Source organism: Ursus americanus, chromosome 25 (genome assembly GCF_024610735.1).
Source record: "Ursus americanus isolate L20-20 chromosome 25, mUrsAme1.1.p, whole genome shotgun sequence".
Lineage (NCBI taxonomy): Eukaryota > Metazoa > Chordata > Mammalia > Carnivora > Ursidae > Ursus > Ursus americanus.
The window spans coordinates 34,780,206-34,796,892 of NC_142151.1; the positions used below are offsets into that span (position 1 = coordinate 34,780,206).

The 16,687-nt window shown below is 37.6% G+C and overlaps 1 protein-coding gene across 10 annotated transcripts in view; it reads right to left on the reverse strand.

Annotated features, from left to right (window-relative positions):
* The window catches only part of YAF2 (YY1 associated factor 2), a 74,245-nt gene that overhangs the window by 37,298 nt on the left and 20,260 nt on the right, over window positions 1-16,687 (reverse strand). For 3 of the 10 annotated variants that reach the window (XR_006780268.2, XR_006780269.2, XR_006780267.2), the window contains exons 5-6: window positions 15,507-15,639; window positions 15,314-15,413 (exon numbers count right to left, since the gene is read on the reverse strand). The exons of 4 other annotated variants lie outside the window; for them this stretch is intronic. Coding sequence is in view for 2 of the 6 variants with exons in the window: in XM_045801260.2 (XP_045657216.1) it covers window positions 15,507-15,639 (133 nt within the window). In the remaining 4 variants the exon portion in view is untranslated. The remainder of the gene's footprint in view (window positions 1-15,313; window positions 15,414-15,506; window positions 15,640-16,687) is intronic. 3 more of the 10 variants (XR_006780270.2, XM_045801259.2, XM_045801260.2) reach the window with 3 other exon arrangements.

The window sequence follows — 16,687 nt, forward strand, 5'->3', positions numbered from 1 at the left end:
CACTAGGATTCTCATAACATAAACACTAATCTCATCTGGAAAGAGTCCATGGTCCATCTGGAAACTTGAAGAGAATGTGCTTTTAGGAAATGAAGAATTTCACAAATAAGAAATAGGACATAAACACTTATATAAGACAGCACTGCCCCAAAGACAGAGAATACAGGAAAACATTGTACTATCTCAATATTAGAAGACTACTAGTTTTAAAAAAATGTATTGGACTTAGCATAATAAAAATAAAATTGGATTTTAGAGATACCAAATTTCTTACAGATTAAAATATTTCTCAAGTCAAAGTTCTTTGGCACAGAACAATTTAAGGCATCATGCACTATTCTTAGTCAAACTACCATAGACTTTGGTAACCAATGGAAGAAACAACCAATGGAAGACATCCCAGATGGCTAGGGAGAAATTTAGGTTCAAGAGCTAGTTAATTTGAGAGGGAAGTATACCAGTTATTCACCAGTTATTCAATTAACCACAAGAATTAAACTAAGTTTTGGAGATACAATGGAGAACAAGCTATAATCTCTGACTATTAGTTTACTTTCTGGTAGTTTTGTAAAAGAACAGAAAGTAGGATTGCCACTGCACTTCACTGTCTGTTTCCCAAATGAGAATGTTTCCCCCTTCCCCTATTTGTATTTGGAGGAAAGAACAGGGAAGGAGGATAGAGAAACAAAGAAGAAAACAGATCTATATATAACATATTGAATTATTTATTTCTTTCCCTATACAACTTTAAACTCCTTAAAGAGAGAAGATGAAACCTACTCACCACCTCCCTATTCCTAGCACCTACCCAGTGACTGGTGCTCATTTGCTGCTATCTTAGAACTAAACTAAATCACAGTCACTGTGCTAGGGCCACTGCTTTCTTTTTCTACTATAAACCAAAATCAAGAATAAATGCAGATTAGGGGCGCCAGGGTGGCGCAGTCCTTGAGCGTCTGCCTTCGGCTCAGGGCGTGATCCCACCGTTCTGGAATCCAGCCCCACATCAGGCTCCTCTACTAGGAGCCTGCTTCTTCCTCTCCCACTCCCCCTGCTTGTGTTCCCTCTCTTGCTGGCTGTCTCTGTCAAATAGATAAAAAAAATCTTTAAGGGGTGCCTGCGTGGCACAGCGGTTAAGCGTCCGCCTTCGGCTCAGGGCGTGATCCCGGCTTTACGGGATCAAGCCCCACATCAGGCTCTTCCGCTATGAGCCTGCTTCCTTCTCTCCCACTCCCCCTGCTTGTGTTCCCTCTCTCGCTGGCTGTCTCTATCTCTGTCGAATAAATAAATAAAATCTTAAAAAAAATAAATAAATAAAAATAAAATCTTTAAAAAAAAAGAATAAATGCAGATTAAAACAATTAGATCAATCCTTCCAGTTTTTCTTTTTGTAAAAATAAGCTTAGATGTACATTAACTGTAGGTGTTTAAAAGCTATATAAAATAATACACATGTTCTTTAAGGAAAAACACGTAGCTCCATAAAGCTTCCTTTAACCATTATCACTAGATCTCCCTCCCTTACCAACCCCATCCAGAGGTAACCAACGTCATGAATTTGGTGTAAATGAGATCACATTGTACACATCATTCTGCTTTGACTTTACCTTGTATTTCTGAGCTCTCTCCCTATTTAAACACATCGAAAGGCAGAATGGCATAATGGACTCTGGAGCCAGGCAATTGAGATTCAAATCCTAACTTTCAATCTCCACTCTGCCATTTACCACCTTTGAAAGTAGGTAAGTTTTTGCCTCTGTATGCTTCAGTATTCCCACATATAAAATGGAGATAATAATTATACCTATTTCTGAGTTCTTATGAGGATTAAAATAACTGTTTATAAATGCTTAAAACAATTCCTGGGCATAAACAATATAATTTTTTTCTTAAAGTACAAAAATAGTCACCAATGATAAAAATCTAAACACAGACTTGGTAATTCTCTGTTATGTAACTACTTTGTATCTTATTTATCCATGCCTCCTATTGACAGACATTTAGAATTTCTTCCAAATGAATATCCCTGTACAAATCTCCCTGGGCAAATGTGCAGATTTCTCTAGATTAATAATACCTTGAATAGTAATTTCTGGATACTAGGATATGCACCTTCCAACTGTGTAACACCTGATCCTGAGCTAATGGGTGAAAATTGATGGCTCATAAGTTTTTAATTGCATTTCCCTGCAAATGAGACTAAGCATGTTTTCAGTTCATTAGCCATTCCAATTTCCTTTCCTCTGTTGTGAACTGCCTTAATATTCATTGTTCATTTTATTTGCATTTGTATCATCTATCTTATTATTTTCCTCTATATATTCTGGACACGAATCCACTGGATATTACAGACATTATACCTATCTCTCAGTCGTGCCACTCACATTTTAGTTTGGTTTATGATGTATTTTATTAAACCTAAGATTTTCTTTCTGAGGTAGTCAAATCCTTTATCCTTGATGTCTTTATCTTCGATGGTCCATTCTTCCTTTCTTGATTCGTTAAAGAATGCCTCACACATCCTAAAGACATATATTCTTCTATACTTTCCTCTTTATCAAACAGCTGTTCATGCTTAAAGTTCAAATGGAACTGACTTCTGCATACAGTTTGAAGTAGAGACCTAGTTTTCCCCCCATACAGAAAACCAATTCAACAGTCCACTCTTTCTTTCCCTGCTGACAGAAAACGTCATCTGTAGCTCTTACCACCTTCTCAAATATGTACGGATCCATTTCTGAACTCTCTATTATATTAATCTGTCTTTCCCTGTATCGAGACTATACTACTTTAACTACCATAAATTTATATTTTACTTTTTTTTAATTGAGGTGTAATTTACATAAAGTGTACAGTTTGCTTTTTAAATAATGTATACCCCGATGTGCCCCAACCCAGATCAAGATATTAACATTTCTCATGTTCCAGAATGCTCCCTCCCAATCAGAACCATGTTTCCAAGACAACCGCTATTCTGATCTCTAACACCACAGATTAGTTCTACCTGTTTTTGAACTTCCTGTAAATGAAATCATACAACATGTAATATTTTGTTTCTCATTTCTTTTCCTCAACATTAAGCATGGGAGATTCATGCCATGTTGTGTGTAGCAGTTTATTCTTTTTCACTGCTACATAATAGTACTCCATTCTAAATCCCTTAAATTTCAAATTAGTCTTGCTAAACGATGGTGCAAGCCCCTCCTCACTGTTCTTTAGAAGTGTCTTGGTTATTCTTGTAGCTTTACTTTTGCATATGAAGTTCATTTTGTACAAAAAAAAAATCCTAATGGGATTTTTGTCTGAAATTATATGTATAATAAATCACAGAAAAGTAATTTTTAAGCAATATTTATTCTTACCAGAAATATAGTATATTCTGCCTTTTACTCATGTCTAATTTTATATCCTTCAATAACACTTTGGGTAGTTTATAGAATTTGCTGTATAGGAGAACTTTTTTATTTTCTAATTGGCTACTGTCGCTTTGAATCTTGATTTATATCTAATGACACTGAATTCTTTTATTAATACAGTGTTGATTTTTAAAAATTTTTTCTAGGGATATGTTCATTTTTCCTCTTTTCCAACTCTTTTGGATTTTAGTTCTTTTTTCTTATTAGTAAACATTCTTGACTTCAATGGGAATGTTTCTAAGGTTTCACTGTTAAGCATAATGTTGCTGTCTGAAGATAGTTTTCTTTAAGGAAAGAAAAAAGTTCACTAGTCATGGTTTGAAGGTGTTTTGTTTTTTTTTTTTTTTCAAAACATTGATGGGCATTGAGTTTTATCATAAACTTTCACTAAGTCTTTCAAGATTGTTCCCCTAGGGGCACGTGGGTGCCTCAGTCGATTAAGCCTCTGCCTTCAGCTTCAGGTCATGATCTCAGGGTCCTGGAATTGGGCCCAATGTCGGACTCCCTGCTCGGTGGAGAGTCTGCTTTTCCCTCTGCCTGCTGCTCCCCCTGCTTGTTCTCTCTCCCTCTGTGTCAAAAAAATAAATAAAATCTTAAAAAAAATTGTTACCTAAATCTTGTAAGTTACATTGATACAATTTTCAAATATTGAACTATCCTTAGATGTTTTTAAATGTTTTTTTATTATATTATGTTAGTCATCATACAGTACATCCCTGGTTTCTGATGTAAAGTTCGATGATTCATTAGTTGCGTATAACACCCAGTGCACGATGCAATACGTGCCCTCCTTACTACCCATCACCATTCTATCCCATTCCCCCAACCCCTCCCCTCTGAAGCTCTCAGTTTGTTTCTCAGAGTCCATAGTCTCTCATGCTTCATTCCCCCTTCTGATTACCCCCCCTTTCTTCCCCTACCGATCTTCCTAGTAATTATGTTCCATAGATGAGAGAAATCATATGATAATTGTCTTTCTCTGCTTGACTTATTTCACTTAGCATTATCTCCTCCAGTGCCGTCCATGTTGCAGCAAATGTTGAGAACTCGTTCTTTCTGATAGCTGAGTAATATTCCATTGTATATATGGACCACAACTTCTTAATCCAGTCATCTGTTGAAGGGCATCTCAGTTCCTTCCACGATTTAGCTATTGTGGACAATGCTGCTATGAACACTGGGGTGCATATGGCCCTTCTCTTCACTACGTCTGTATCTTTGGGGTAAATACCCAGTAGTGCAATGGCTGGGTCATAGGGTAGCTCTATTTTTTACTTTCTAAGGGACCTCCACACTGTTTTCCAGAGTGGCAGAACCAACTTGCATTCCCACCAACAATGTAGGAGGGATCCCCTTTCTTCACATCCTCTCCAGCAATTGTTTCTTGCCTTGTCTATTTTTGCCATTCTAACTGGCATAAGGTGGTATCTTAGTGTGGTTTTGATTTTAATATCCCTGATGGCTAATGATTTTGAACATTTTTTCATGTGCCTGTTAGCCATTTGTATGTCATCATTGGAAAAGTGTCTGTTCACATCTTCTGCCCATTTTATGATTTGTTTCTTTGTTTCTCGTGTATTGAGTTTGAGAAGTTCTTTGTAGATCTTGGATACCAGTTTTTTATCTGTAGCGTCATTTGCAAATATATTCTCCCATTCCGTGGGCTGCCTCTTAGTTTTTTTGGCTGTTTCCTTGGGCGTGCAGAAGCTTTTTATCTTGATGAAGTCCCACAAGTTCATTTTATCTTTTGTTTCTCTTGCCTTTGGAGATGTGTCATGAAAAAGGTTGCTTTGGCCGATGTCGTAGAGGTTGCTGCCTATGTTCTCCTCTAGGATTTTGATGGATTCCTGTCTCACATCGAGGTCTTTCATCCATTTGGAGTTTATCTTTGTGTATGGTGTGAGAGAGTAGTCAAGTTTCATTTTTTTGCATGTAGCTGTCCAATTTTCCCAGCACCATTTATTGAGGAGACGGTCTTTTTTTCACCAGATGTTTTTTCCTGCTTTGTCAAAGATGAGTTGCCCAAAGAGCCGAGGGTACATTTCTGGGTTCTCTATTCTGTTCCATTGGTCTATGTGTCTGTTTTTGTGCCAGTACCATGCTGTCTTTGTGATCACAGCTTTGTAGTACAGCTCGAAATCCGGCATCGTGATGCCCCCAGCTTTGTTTTTCCTTTTCAACAGTTCCTTGGAGATTCGGGGCCTTTTTTGGTTCCATACAAATTTAAGGACTATTTGTTCCAGTTCTTTGAAAAATGTCCTCGGTATTTTGATCGGGATAGCACTGAAAGTGTAGATTGCTCTGGGTAGCATGGACATTTTAACTATGTTAATTCTTCCGATCCATAAGCATGGAATATTTTTCCATCTTTTTGTGTCTTCCTCAATGTCTTTCAAGAGTGATTTATAGTTTCTAGAATATAGATCCTTTATGTCTCTGGTTAATTCCAAGGTAACGTATGGTTTTTGGTGCTATTGTAAATGGGATGGATTCCCTCATTTCTCTTTCTTCAGTCTCATTATTCCTGTATAGAAATGCAACTAATTTCTGAGCATTGATTTTGTATCCCGCCACATTACTGAATTGCTCTATATCTTCTAATAGTTTGGGAGTGGATTCTTTTGGGTTTTCCATATAGAGTATCATGTCATCTGCAAAGAGAGAGAGTTTGACTTCTTCTTTGCCGATCTGGATACCTTTTATCCCTTTTTGTTGTCTGATTGCTGTTGCAAGGACTTCTAGTACTATGTTGAATAATAGTGGCGAGAGTGGGCATACTTGTCGTGTTCCTGATCTTAAGGGAAAGGCTTCCAGCTTTTCCCCATTGAGAATGATATTTGCTGTAGGCTTTTCATAGATGGTTTTTATGAGGTTGAGGAATGTACCCTCTATCCCTACACTCTGAAGGGTTTTAATCAGGAAAGGATGCTGTGTTTTGTCAAATGCTTTTTCTGCATCTATTGAGAGAATCATATGATTTCTGAATTTTTCTTTCTAGATAAAATCTAAGACACTAATAGATTTGTGAATGTTGAACCACCCTTGCATCCCAGGGATGAATCCCACTTGGTCATGATGGATAATCCTTTTAATGTACTGTTGGATTCTACTAGCCAGGATCTTGTTGAGGATTTTGGCGTCCATATTCATTAGGGAAATGGATCTGTAATTCTCTTTTTTGATGGGGTCTTTGCCTAGTTTGGGGATCAAGGTAATATTGGCCTCATAGAATGAGTTTGGTAGCTTTCCTTCTGTTTCTATTTTTTTGAAATAGCTTTAGGAGAATAGGTATTATTTCTTCTTTGAATGTTTGGTAGAATTCCCCAGGAAAACCATCCGGGCCTGGAGTTTTGTTTTTTGGAAGGTTGTTTATCACTTACTCAATCTCTTCATAATCAATTGGCCTGTTTAAAAAATCAATTTCTGGGGCGCCAGGGTGGCACAGCAGTTGAGCGTCTGCCTTCGGCTCAGGGCGTGATCCCGGCGTTATGGGATCGAGCCCCACATGAGCCTGCTTCTTCCTCTCCCACTCCCCCTGCTTGTGTTCCTTCTCTCGCTGGCTGTCTCTATCTCTGTCGAATAAATAAATAAAATCTTAAAAAAAAAAATCACGTTTCTTCCTGTTTCAGTCTTGGTAGTTTATAGGTTTCCAGGAAGGCCTCCATCTCTTCCAGATTGCTTAATTTATTGGCATAAAGCTGTTGATAAAAGTTTCTAATAATCCTTCCAATTTCATTGGTGTTGGTCGTGACCTCTCCTTTTTCATTCATAATTTTATTAATTTGGGTCCTTTCTCTATTCTTTTGGATAAGTCTTGCCAGTGGTCTGTCAATTTAATTAATTCTCTCAAAGAACCAGCTTCTAGTTCTGTTGATCTGCTCTACTGTACTCCTGGTTTCTAATTCATTGATTTCTGCTCTAATCTTGGTCAACTGCTTCCTCGTGCATGGATTAGGCCTGTTCCTCTGTTGCTGTTCCAGCTTCTTGAGGTGAGAATATAAAAACTGCATTTTAGATTTTTCTATTCTTTTGAGTGAGGCTTGGATGGCTATGTATTTCCCCCTTAGGACCGCCTTTGCAGTATCCCATAGATTTTGACCGTTGTGTTTTCATTCTCGTTGGTCTCCATAAATTAAGTTGATTTTTGATTTCCTGGTTTATCGAATCATTCCTGAGCAAGATGGTTCTTAGTCTCCAAGTGTTTGAGTTTCTTCCAAATTTTTCCTTGTGGTTGAGTTCCAATTTCAAAGTGTTGTGGTCTGAGAATATGCAGGGAATAATTTCAGTCTTTTGGTATGGGTTGAGGCCTGTTTTGTGTCCCAGAACATGGTCTATTCTTGAGAATGTTCCATGGGCATTAGCATAGAATGAGTATTCTTTGGTTCTGGGGTGTAGAGAGGTCCAACTCGTCGAGTATGGCATTCAAAGCCCTTGTTTCTTTGTCGATTCTTTGCATGGGTGTTCTGTCTATTTCTGATAGTGGAGTGTTGAGGTCCCCTACTATTAACGTATTTTTATCTATATGTCTCTTTATTCTGGTTAAGAGTTGGCTTGTGTATCTTGGTGCTCCCCTGTTGGGGACATAGATATTTATGATTGTCATATCCACTTGTTGGATACATCCTTTAAGAATAATATAGTGCCCTTCTGTGTCTCTAACTATAGTCTTTAAAATCCAATCTGTCTGATATGACAATTGCTACCCCAGCTTTCTTTTGAGGTCCACTGGTGTGAAAGATGGTATTCCATCCCTTTACTTTCAGTCTGAATGTATCTTTACGTTGAAAATGAGTCTCTTGTAGACAGCAAATGGATGGGTCATGCCTTTTTATCCAATCTGCAACCCTGTGGCATTATGGGAGCACTTAGGCCATTTACATTGAGACTGAATATTGAGAGATATGATTTTAATGATGCCATGTTGCCAGTACAGTCTTGTTTCTATAGATTGTGACTTTCTGTTCTGTATCACTCTTGGGGCCTTTTTACTTTCATAGAGCCCCCCTTAATATCTCCTGTAGGGCTGGTTTCGTGGTTACAAAATTGGTCAATGACTGGCGATTCTGGAAGGTCTTTATTTCTCCATCAATTCTGAATGACAGCCTTGCTGGATAAAGGATCCCTGGCTGGATGTTTTTCTCTGAAAGAGCTTTAAAAATGCCCCCCCCCCCCACCCTCTCTCATTCCAGGTCTGTGTAGACAGGTCTGACATAATTCTGATACCTCTGCCTTGGTATGTGAGACATTTCTTTGTCCTGGCCGCTTTCAATAGTGTATCCTTGGATCTAATATTTGCGAATTGCACTATGACGTGACGTGGCATAGGTTTGTCGTGGTTGAGCTTGGGAGGGGTCCTCTCTGCCTCTTGGACACGAATGTTTGTTTCCCTTGCTGGATTAGGGAAGTTTTCAGCTACAATTTGTTCAAATACCTCTTCTAGATCTCTGTTTTTCTCCACCCCCTTGGGGATGCCGATGATTCTGACACTGGAACGTTTCATTGAGTCAGTGATCTCCCGTAACCTACATTCTTGAGCGTGGATTTTTTTAAGTCCAGATTCTATTTTAGCTTTGTCTTCTACTAACCCATCCTCCAATTCGCTGATACGTTCTTCTGCCTCATTCACCATGGCCATCAGAGCCTCTAGGTTTGACTGCATTTGGCTCATAGAATTTTTAATTTCTGCCAGATTCACTCTCATTTCTGCTCTTAGAGATTCTATATTCTCATTAACATTTTCATTAATACTTTTTTCAAGTCTACACATCATCTTGACCATTGTTACTCTGAATTCCATTTCTGATAATTTGGTTATATCCATATCCATTAGTTCTGTGGCAGAGGCCACAGACTCATTTTCTTTTCTTTGCTGGGGGGGATTTCTCCTTCTCTTCATTCTGATGAGGAGAGGTTGCGGGGCTGTCCAGAGCCCAAATTATTGACTGGGACCCAGGCTGTGTGCCCTTGTTTTATAGGGATCTTAGGGATGTGGGCTTCTTGATTTTTCAGCCTGCCTTCTGGGGGAGGGGCCTGCCGCGCCAATACTCAGGCAACCCTGTTTGGGTAGAGTCTCCGTGTCCCCTGCGAGGGGGGATGGGAATGGGCACACTGTGAGCTGGTATTTCCAGGCTTTTGTTCTCTGGCGGCTTTCCCTGGCGGTTTGCTGTGCCTCTTCTGAGAGTCAGAGCAGCAGTGGCCGAATCTCAGTCTCTATCTCAGAACAGAGGGATTGCAGACCGTTCTCCACGGATGTTCTGGCCACTTTAACTCTGTTTCTGTTGGTGCTGCTGAACCCTGCAGCGTCCCGGGATGTGCGCCCCACACCCGGCGTCCCAGCCCTCACTTCCAGGGCGGGCGCGTCTCTGTCCTTTGTGTTTTTAACACTGCCAGCGGCCAGCCGCCCCCGCGCGTTCCAGAGCTCTCAGTCTCAGTCTGGTTCCAGTGAGCTCACCGGAGCTCCGGTTTTCAGTCTGGTCACGCGTTCCCCAGCTCACGGTCTCAGTCTGCTCTCTCGCGGGTGCCGGTCCGTGAGTCCACTCCCCCGCCTGCCCCCCCGTGCAGGTGGCTACCGCTTCCCGGCGCCCGAACACGGCGGCTCCCTCCCCCTTCCGTTTATCTTCCGATATCTGTGCGCAGTTTCACGGCTCTCCGCTTCGTACCTCAATACTCAGCGCTGGAGATGTTCATTTGTAGAGATCCAGATATATCTTCCTGCGTCTCAGGCTGATTTCGCGGATGTTCAGGCTGGTCTGGTATCTATCCAGCTCGACTCAGGGGACTGGCTGAAAAGTCCCCTACTCCTCCGCCACCTTAACTCCCCGACCTATCCTTACATTTTATCCTAATTAAAATTTTCACGTCTCTGTTCATATGTAAGATTGAATATAATATATCTTCCCTTGGGGGCGCCTGGGTGGCACAGCGGTTAAGCATCTGCCTTCGGCTCAGGGCGTGATCCCGGCGTTATGGGATCGAGCCCCACGTCAGGCTCTTCCACTATGAGCCTGCTTCTTCCTCTCCCACTCCCCCTGCTTGTGTTCCCTCTCTCGCTGGCTGTCTCTCTCTAATAAATAAATAAAATCTTTAAAAAAATATATATATATATATATTTTTTCCCTTGTATATTCTTTCCAGTCTAGGTTTCCAAACTACACTTGTCTGATAAATGGCAGGATAGCTTTCCCTCTTTTTCTATTACCTGGGTCATTTTGTATAAAAGTAGAATTCTCTGTTCACCAAAAGTATATCTGAAAAAGGATTATAAATATCACAATTAAAACTATTTCTCTGATACCACTTCACACAGTGAGGATGGGTAAAATAAAAAGGACAGATAATGAAAGTGTTGGTGAGGGTGTGGAAAATTAGAACCCTCATATACTGTGGTGGGAAAGTAAAATGGCACAGCCACTTTGGAAAACAGTCTGGCAGTTCCTCAAAAGGTTTAACATAGTTACATATGACCTAGTAATTTCATTCCTAGGTATATATCCAAGAGAAATGAAAATGTATATCCACACAAAAATCTGTACATAAATGCTGATAGCAGCTATTCATAATAGGCAAAAAATGCAGAATAATCCAAATAGCCCTCAACTGATGAAAGGAAAACCAAAATGTGGTGTGCGTGTGTGTGTGTGTGTGTGTATATATATACACACACACAATGAACTATTATTTGGCCATGAAAGGAAGAAAGTGCACTGATATATGGTATGACATGGACCTGAAAAATATTACGGTAAGTGAAAGAAGTGAGTCCCAAAAGGCCACATATTGGATGATTCCATTTATATGAAATGTCTGGAATAGGCAAATCTATAGAAACAGAGTAAATCAGTGGTTGCCTAAGTCTGGAGGATTTGAGGAGAATTGGGACTGACTGCTAACAGGTACAACAGTTTCTTTTTGGGGTGAGAAAATATTCTAAAACATCAGAGTAAAGGCTGCACAACTCTAAAAATACTAAAAGCCACTGATTTGTACATTTTAAATGGATAAATGACAGGATTTGCAAATTATAGCTCAATAAAGTTTCCATTTTTATTTTTATTTTTTTAAATAGGCTCCACACTCTGTGTAGAGCCCAACGTAGGGCCTAAACTCACGACTCAGAGATCAAGACTTGAGCTCAGATCAAGAGTTGGATGCTTAACTGACTGAGCCACCCACGCACCCCTAAATTGTTATTTTTAAATTAAGGAGGGCATGTATTGGATGGTGCACTGGGTGTTATACGCAAGTAATGAATCATGGAACATTTCATCAAAAACTAAGGATGTACTGTATGGTGACATAACATAATAAAAAATTATTATAAAAATTTTTTTTTTAATTTAAAAAATAAAAACCTATTCCTCTTAGGGAAGTTTCCTACAACTTTAATTTTTTTAATGGTTTTTAAATTTCTTTAGATATTTTCTTTACAATTTTGGAATGATTTTTTCCCCTAGAAAACAATCCAGTTTACCTGGTTTTTAAAATATATATATATATTATATATACATATATAATATATAATGTAATATATATTAAAACATATATATATAATTGTGATTTCTTGTGATTTTTAAATCTATAATTGTGTTTGTAGTTATATCTCATTTTAAATTTTATTAGTTGCACCATCTGTTTTTTGAGGAGTATGTCCAGAACTTAATCAACTAAAAAGAACTAGCTCTGATTTGAATAAACATTGCTATTGTTTTTATTGTTGATTCTTTTCTATTTCACCAAATTCTATTTTTATTTTTATTTCCTCCCTTCTTTCTTAGCTTTTACTTTCTTTTTCTTTTTCTTTTTTTTAGTTTTTGAGTTGACTATCTGGCTCATTTATTTTCTTTGAACTTAATACATGCATTTAAGGTTATAAAATCACCCCTAAGCACCACTTTTCCTATATCCTTCAAGTTCTGATACAATGCTTTTGTTATGATTCAGTTCTAATTATTCAACACTTTTTACTTTTTAAAAAAATTCTTGGTGATCCCAGCGTTCCGGGATCGAGTCTGACATCGGGCTCCTCCGCTGGGAGCCTACTTCTTCCTCTCCCACTCCCCTGCTGTGTTCCCTCTCTTGCTGGCTCTCTGTCACATAAATAAATAAAATCTTTAAAAAAAAAATTCTTGAAAATGTTTAGTCATTTTTTCTTCAATACTGCTTCTCCACCATTCTCTGTATTCTCTGCTCTGGAACTCCAATCAGACTTACACTGGAGCTTTTCAACCTACTTCTAAGGTGACTTAGCTTTTCTTTCATTCTTTTTATCTCTTTATTTTGCTATACGCGTCCTGGAAGAGTTATCAGTTTTATCTCGAAATTAACAACTTCTCTCTTCAGCTAGGTCTAATCTTCTTTTTTGCCCATTTACAGAGTTATTTTAGAACTAGCTATATTTTTGTATTTCAATTAGTTACTTCATATATTTCTACATATTTATTGCTTCTTCACTGCTCTTGTTCAATTATAATGTAATATGCTCTGAATAAGAAAAAGGGATATATTTTAAGCTAATATGCTTTTACGTGAAATGTACTTTAAAAGTTGTCTGCTATAAAACTCTTCTTTAATGTCAAAAAAAAAAAAAAAAAACACCTACTTCTTAAAGTTCTCTTGACTGCTAGTCTACCAAATGTATCCCCCACTGGGCCTACCTGTATCAAGGCACAGAAAGAACAAGTTCTATTATTCCCATTTTAGAATTAGAGAAATTGAAGCACAATACAGTTCTTTTTAAAACACTTTCAACTTTTTTTTTTGAAAAATATCAAAACCACAGAAAACTTGAAAGTATAATGTATACCCTATATACCCTTCACCTAGATTCAAAATTGTTAACATTTGCCACATTTGCTTTATCTCTTCTTTTATCTCTCTCTACAGACACACATACACACCACACCCAAATACCCACACTTTTTTTCTGAACCTATCATATTTCCTTCTAAATTTCTCAGCATGTACTTCTAAAGAATAAAGAATAAGGATATTCTTAATATACCATAGCACTATCATACCAAAGAAATGATGAAACTGGATGTGCAGAAGGAAATTCAAAACAAGCGCTTAAGTCATTTAAATGTTTTCTTTGGTTTGTCTAATTGGACCTGAATTGGTTCTCTGGTGACTATTTAAAAGTGACAATCTGTCATTCCCTTCCTTAAGCAACCAGAAATTAGATTTCAACTACTGCTTCTTCAGACAGGTATTCTTAAATCCAAACATTTCTGAAAATCAAGCAATAGTCTTCTAAGATATTTAAACCTCAAAAATCAAGTACACTGAATTTCCAGTTTGTTTTCTAACACTACACAAAGTTTTAAAGTGAAGCCAAACTAGTTAACTCTCTCAAAACTGTACATTCTATTTTAATGTCCCATAGAAGAAATTTATATTGCACTAAACAATTATAATGTCACTATTCCAGTTTCAAAGGGAAAAAACTGTTGTTCTTAAGAAAAACTGACAATACAAACAAGATTGATAAGCCAAATGACCCTGTTTTATAAATGAGGAAACTGGTAAATATATTCATGAAAAACTAAGTTTTTTCTACCAACTACGTGTAAAACTACTTTTTAATGGGTATAATTTAATCCCAGTCACTGATGTTAGGAACTAAATAAAATTTAAAACAATAAAATCCTATCCTTTTTCTCCATGATCATACAAATCAGCTTAAGAGTTTCATATCAAAGAAATAGCAATATCACCCACAGCCAATACTTAAAGGCTAAACCGTCATACAGATGAAAATTATATCCATAATCACAGAAATGTTCCATCTACAATCAAATAATAGTTAACAAGAGTGTTTACAAATTAATTCAATCCCCATAGCAGTCTCATTTTTCCACTGAGGAAATGGAGGTCACAGACAGATGCTAGCATAAAAGAAATTGTGTAAGGGACAGGACCTGATCTCAACCTTAGAGTATAGAAAAGCAGAATAAAAAGAAAGTCATTTTTAAAAAATGGCAAAGCACAAGCCCCAAAGTATAAATATAACAAGTAAACAAGTAAGACCAAAAGTTTCAAAGTGAAGAAATTAAGGCTGGATAAATAGGATGGGATTGGATTATGAGAGGCCTTAAGTACCCAGCAAATGGATGAAAATTTTATAAAACAACTTGAACAGAGCACCACTACAGGCCCTTTTAGAAAGGATAACCTGGTAACAAAGCAGAATAAATGACAGAGAAATTAGAAGCAAGGAATTCTGTCCAATTCTAACATTTACACGCCAGTTCAGTAAATTTTCTGGTACTTGTGGAAGCAGAGACTCACAATGAACCAATTGTGCCACCCATCACATTAATAAGTCCATCTATTATGAACAAGGAAGTGGTAAATAGAACTGTAACACACCCTGAATTATTTTCCAAATATACCTACAATGAGTTAAAAGGTACACTGAAAACTATATCAGTAAGAAGTGCTAGTCAATTAATATAAAATTATTTTTTGTTTTTCAGTACTATGCCAAAAGAATTTGGCCAAATTTGACATAAGTTTTACCATATAAACTTAACATAATATGAAGTATTTACTTCATATAAAAGCAACATCACAAATGAAGGAATTTACAAAATAATTCAACACATAGCTTCCTTAAATTGCTTTAGAAGTATTACACTATTTACCAAAAGGTAATAGACACATAATTTTTATGAACAGCTATTATGTAAGTGATACTCTTTAAAATTAATGTCACACTTATTCATACACCCATTAAGAACTAGGTATTTATCATCCATACAATAAATTCCATAATCTACATCAAATTTATAAAATGAAGCTATTGCATACAACTTTCTTCTTTGTAATTAAACAAACTCATTCTAAAGAGAAGAAATGTGAGAAAAAAATCTCGAGTTTGTGAAAACTAGATTACTCACCAGTAACTTGAGTTATCCTATTGGGTCTTTTCCCTCACAGATCCACCTCTCTTGCCCTTCTGTCCAGCATGAGAATCTTCATGATGGGCATCCACTGGAACTGAGGGGGCATGCAGTACAGACGTATATGTAAGAAAGTTGGGGGGAGGGGATTTGGGAGATGCTAGAGACATGCTTCAGTGCACTTGCTTACCTTCCTGAAATTGGAAATTTCAACGGTTCCTTGGTCCTCGAGGCATTCACAATAACTTCAAAGAATGTGGATCTGTGGAGATTACCCAATAGGAGAACTCCAGTTACTGGTAAGTGATCCAGCTTTTTCTTCTCTAGCAGAATAAGAAGATTAATTTTATTTGAGATCATTAATACACGTAGAACTACAGGGGAAAGGGGTGTAAATTCACCAGATAACTGCATATGCATGCCCCAAAGTAAACACAGAAACAATTTGCTAACTACAATGCCAACAGAAACTTCCGGCACTATCAGAAAGAGAAGGAAAAGAAAATATGATTTGAATGGTTTCATTTTTAAATTCCCATTATAATGGCAGCTATATTTAATATACAAAAAATATCAGCAATTAGACTATTCCATTATACTGAAATACCATCATCACTTTTTAATATCAGTACAAGGATAGTTTGTTGATCAAAATCGGCCATTTCTTAACTAGCCACTGTCATTAACATTCACCATATTTTGGTGTAGAGGCCACAGTGAACTAACAATCTGTAAGACTTCAGATAAAAAACATCAATACTATTCCCTTTTATCGCTCAAGAAGTCTTTAAATAGCCGTTTGTCACCTATAAGAAACCAAGCACACACACATATATAAATGTATGCCAGGCCACTGATAAATAATAATGCTGATTTTAATTTAAATACTTCTACAAAGTAGCAGAGCCATAGTTTTGATTAACTGTTATGCATTTTAAATAACTGCCTAAAAATGGCCCAGTCATTAAAAAAAACAAAAAAAACCCTGACTTCTTTTTTTTTTTTTTTTAAGATTTTATTTATTCATTTGACAAAGCAAGAGAGCACAAGCAGGGGGAGCAGCAGAGGAAGAGGGAGAAGCAGGCTCTCCACTGAGCAGGGAGCCCGATGCGGGCTCCATCCCAGGAACCTGGGATCATGACCTGAGCCAAAGGCAGACGCTTAACCATCTAAACCACCCAGGCACCCCAAAACCCTGACTTCTAACAAAAGAGAAAAAAAAGGTCTCCTCAGAAGAATTTCATCTTCAAGCTCACATGAAAACATTCTATTACCTTTAACTCAATACATATTAATCAGGTACATGAGAGCGAGCACAGCACGAGTGGTCAAAGGAAGAGGGACAGAAAGTCTTAAGCAGACCCTGTGTTG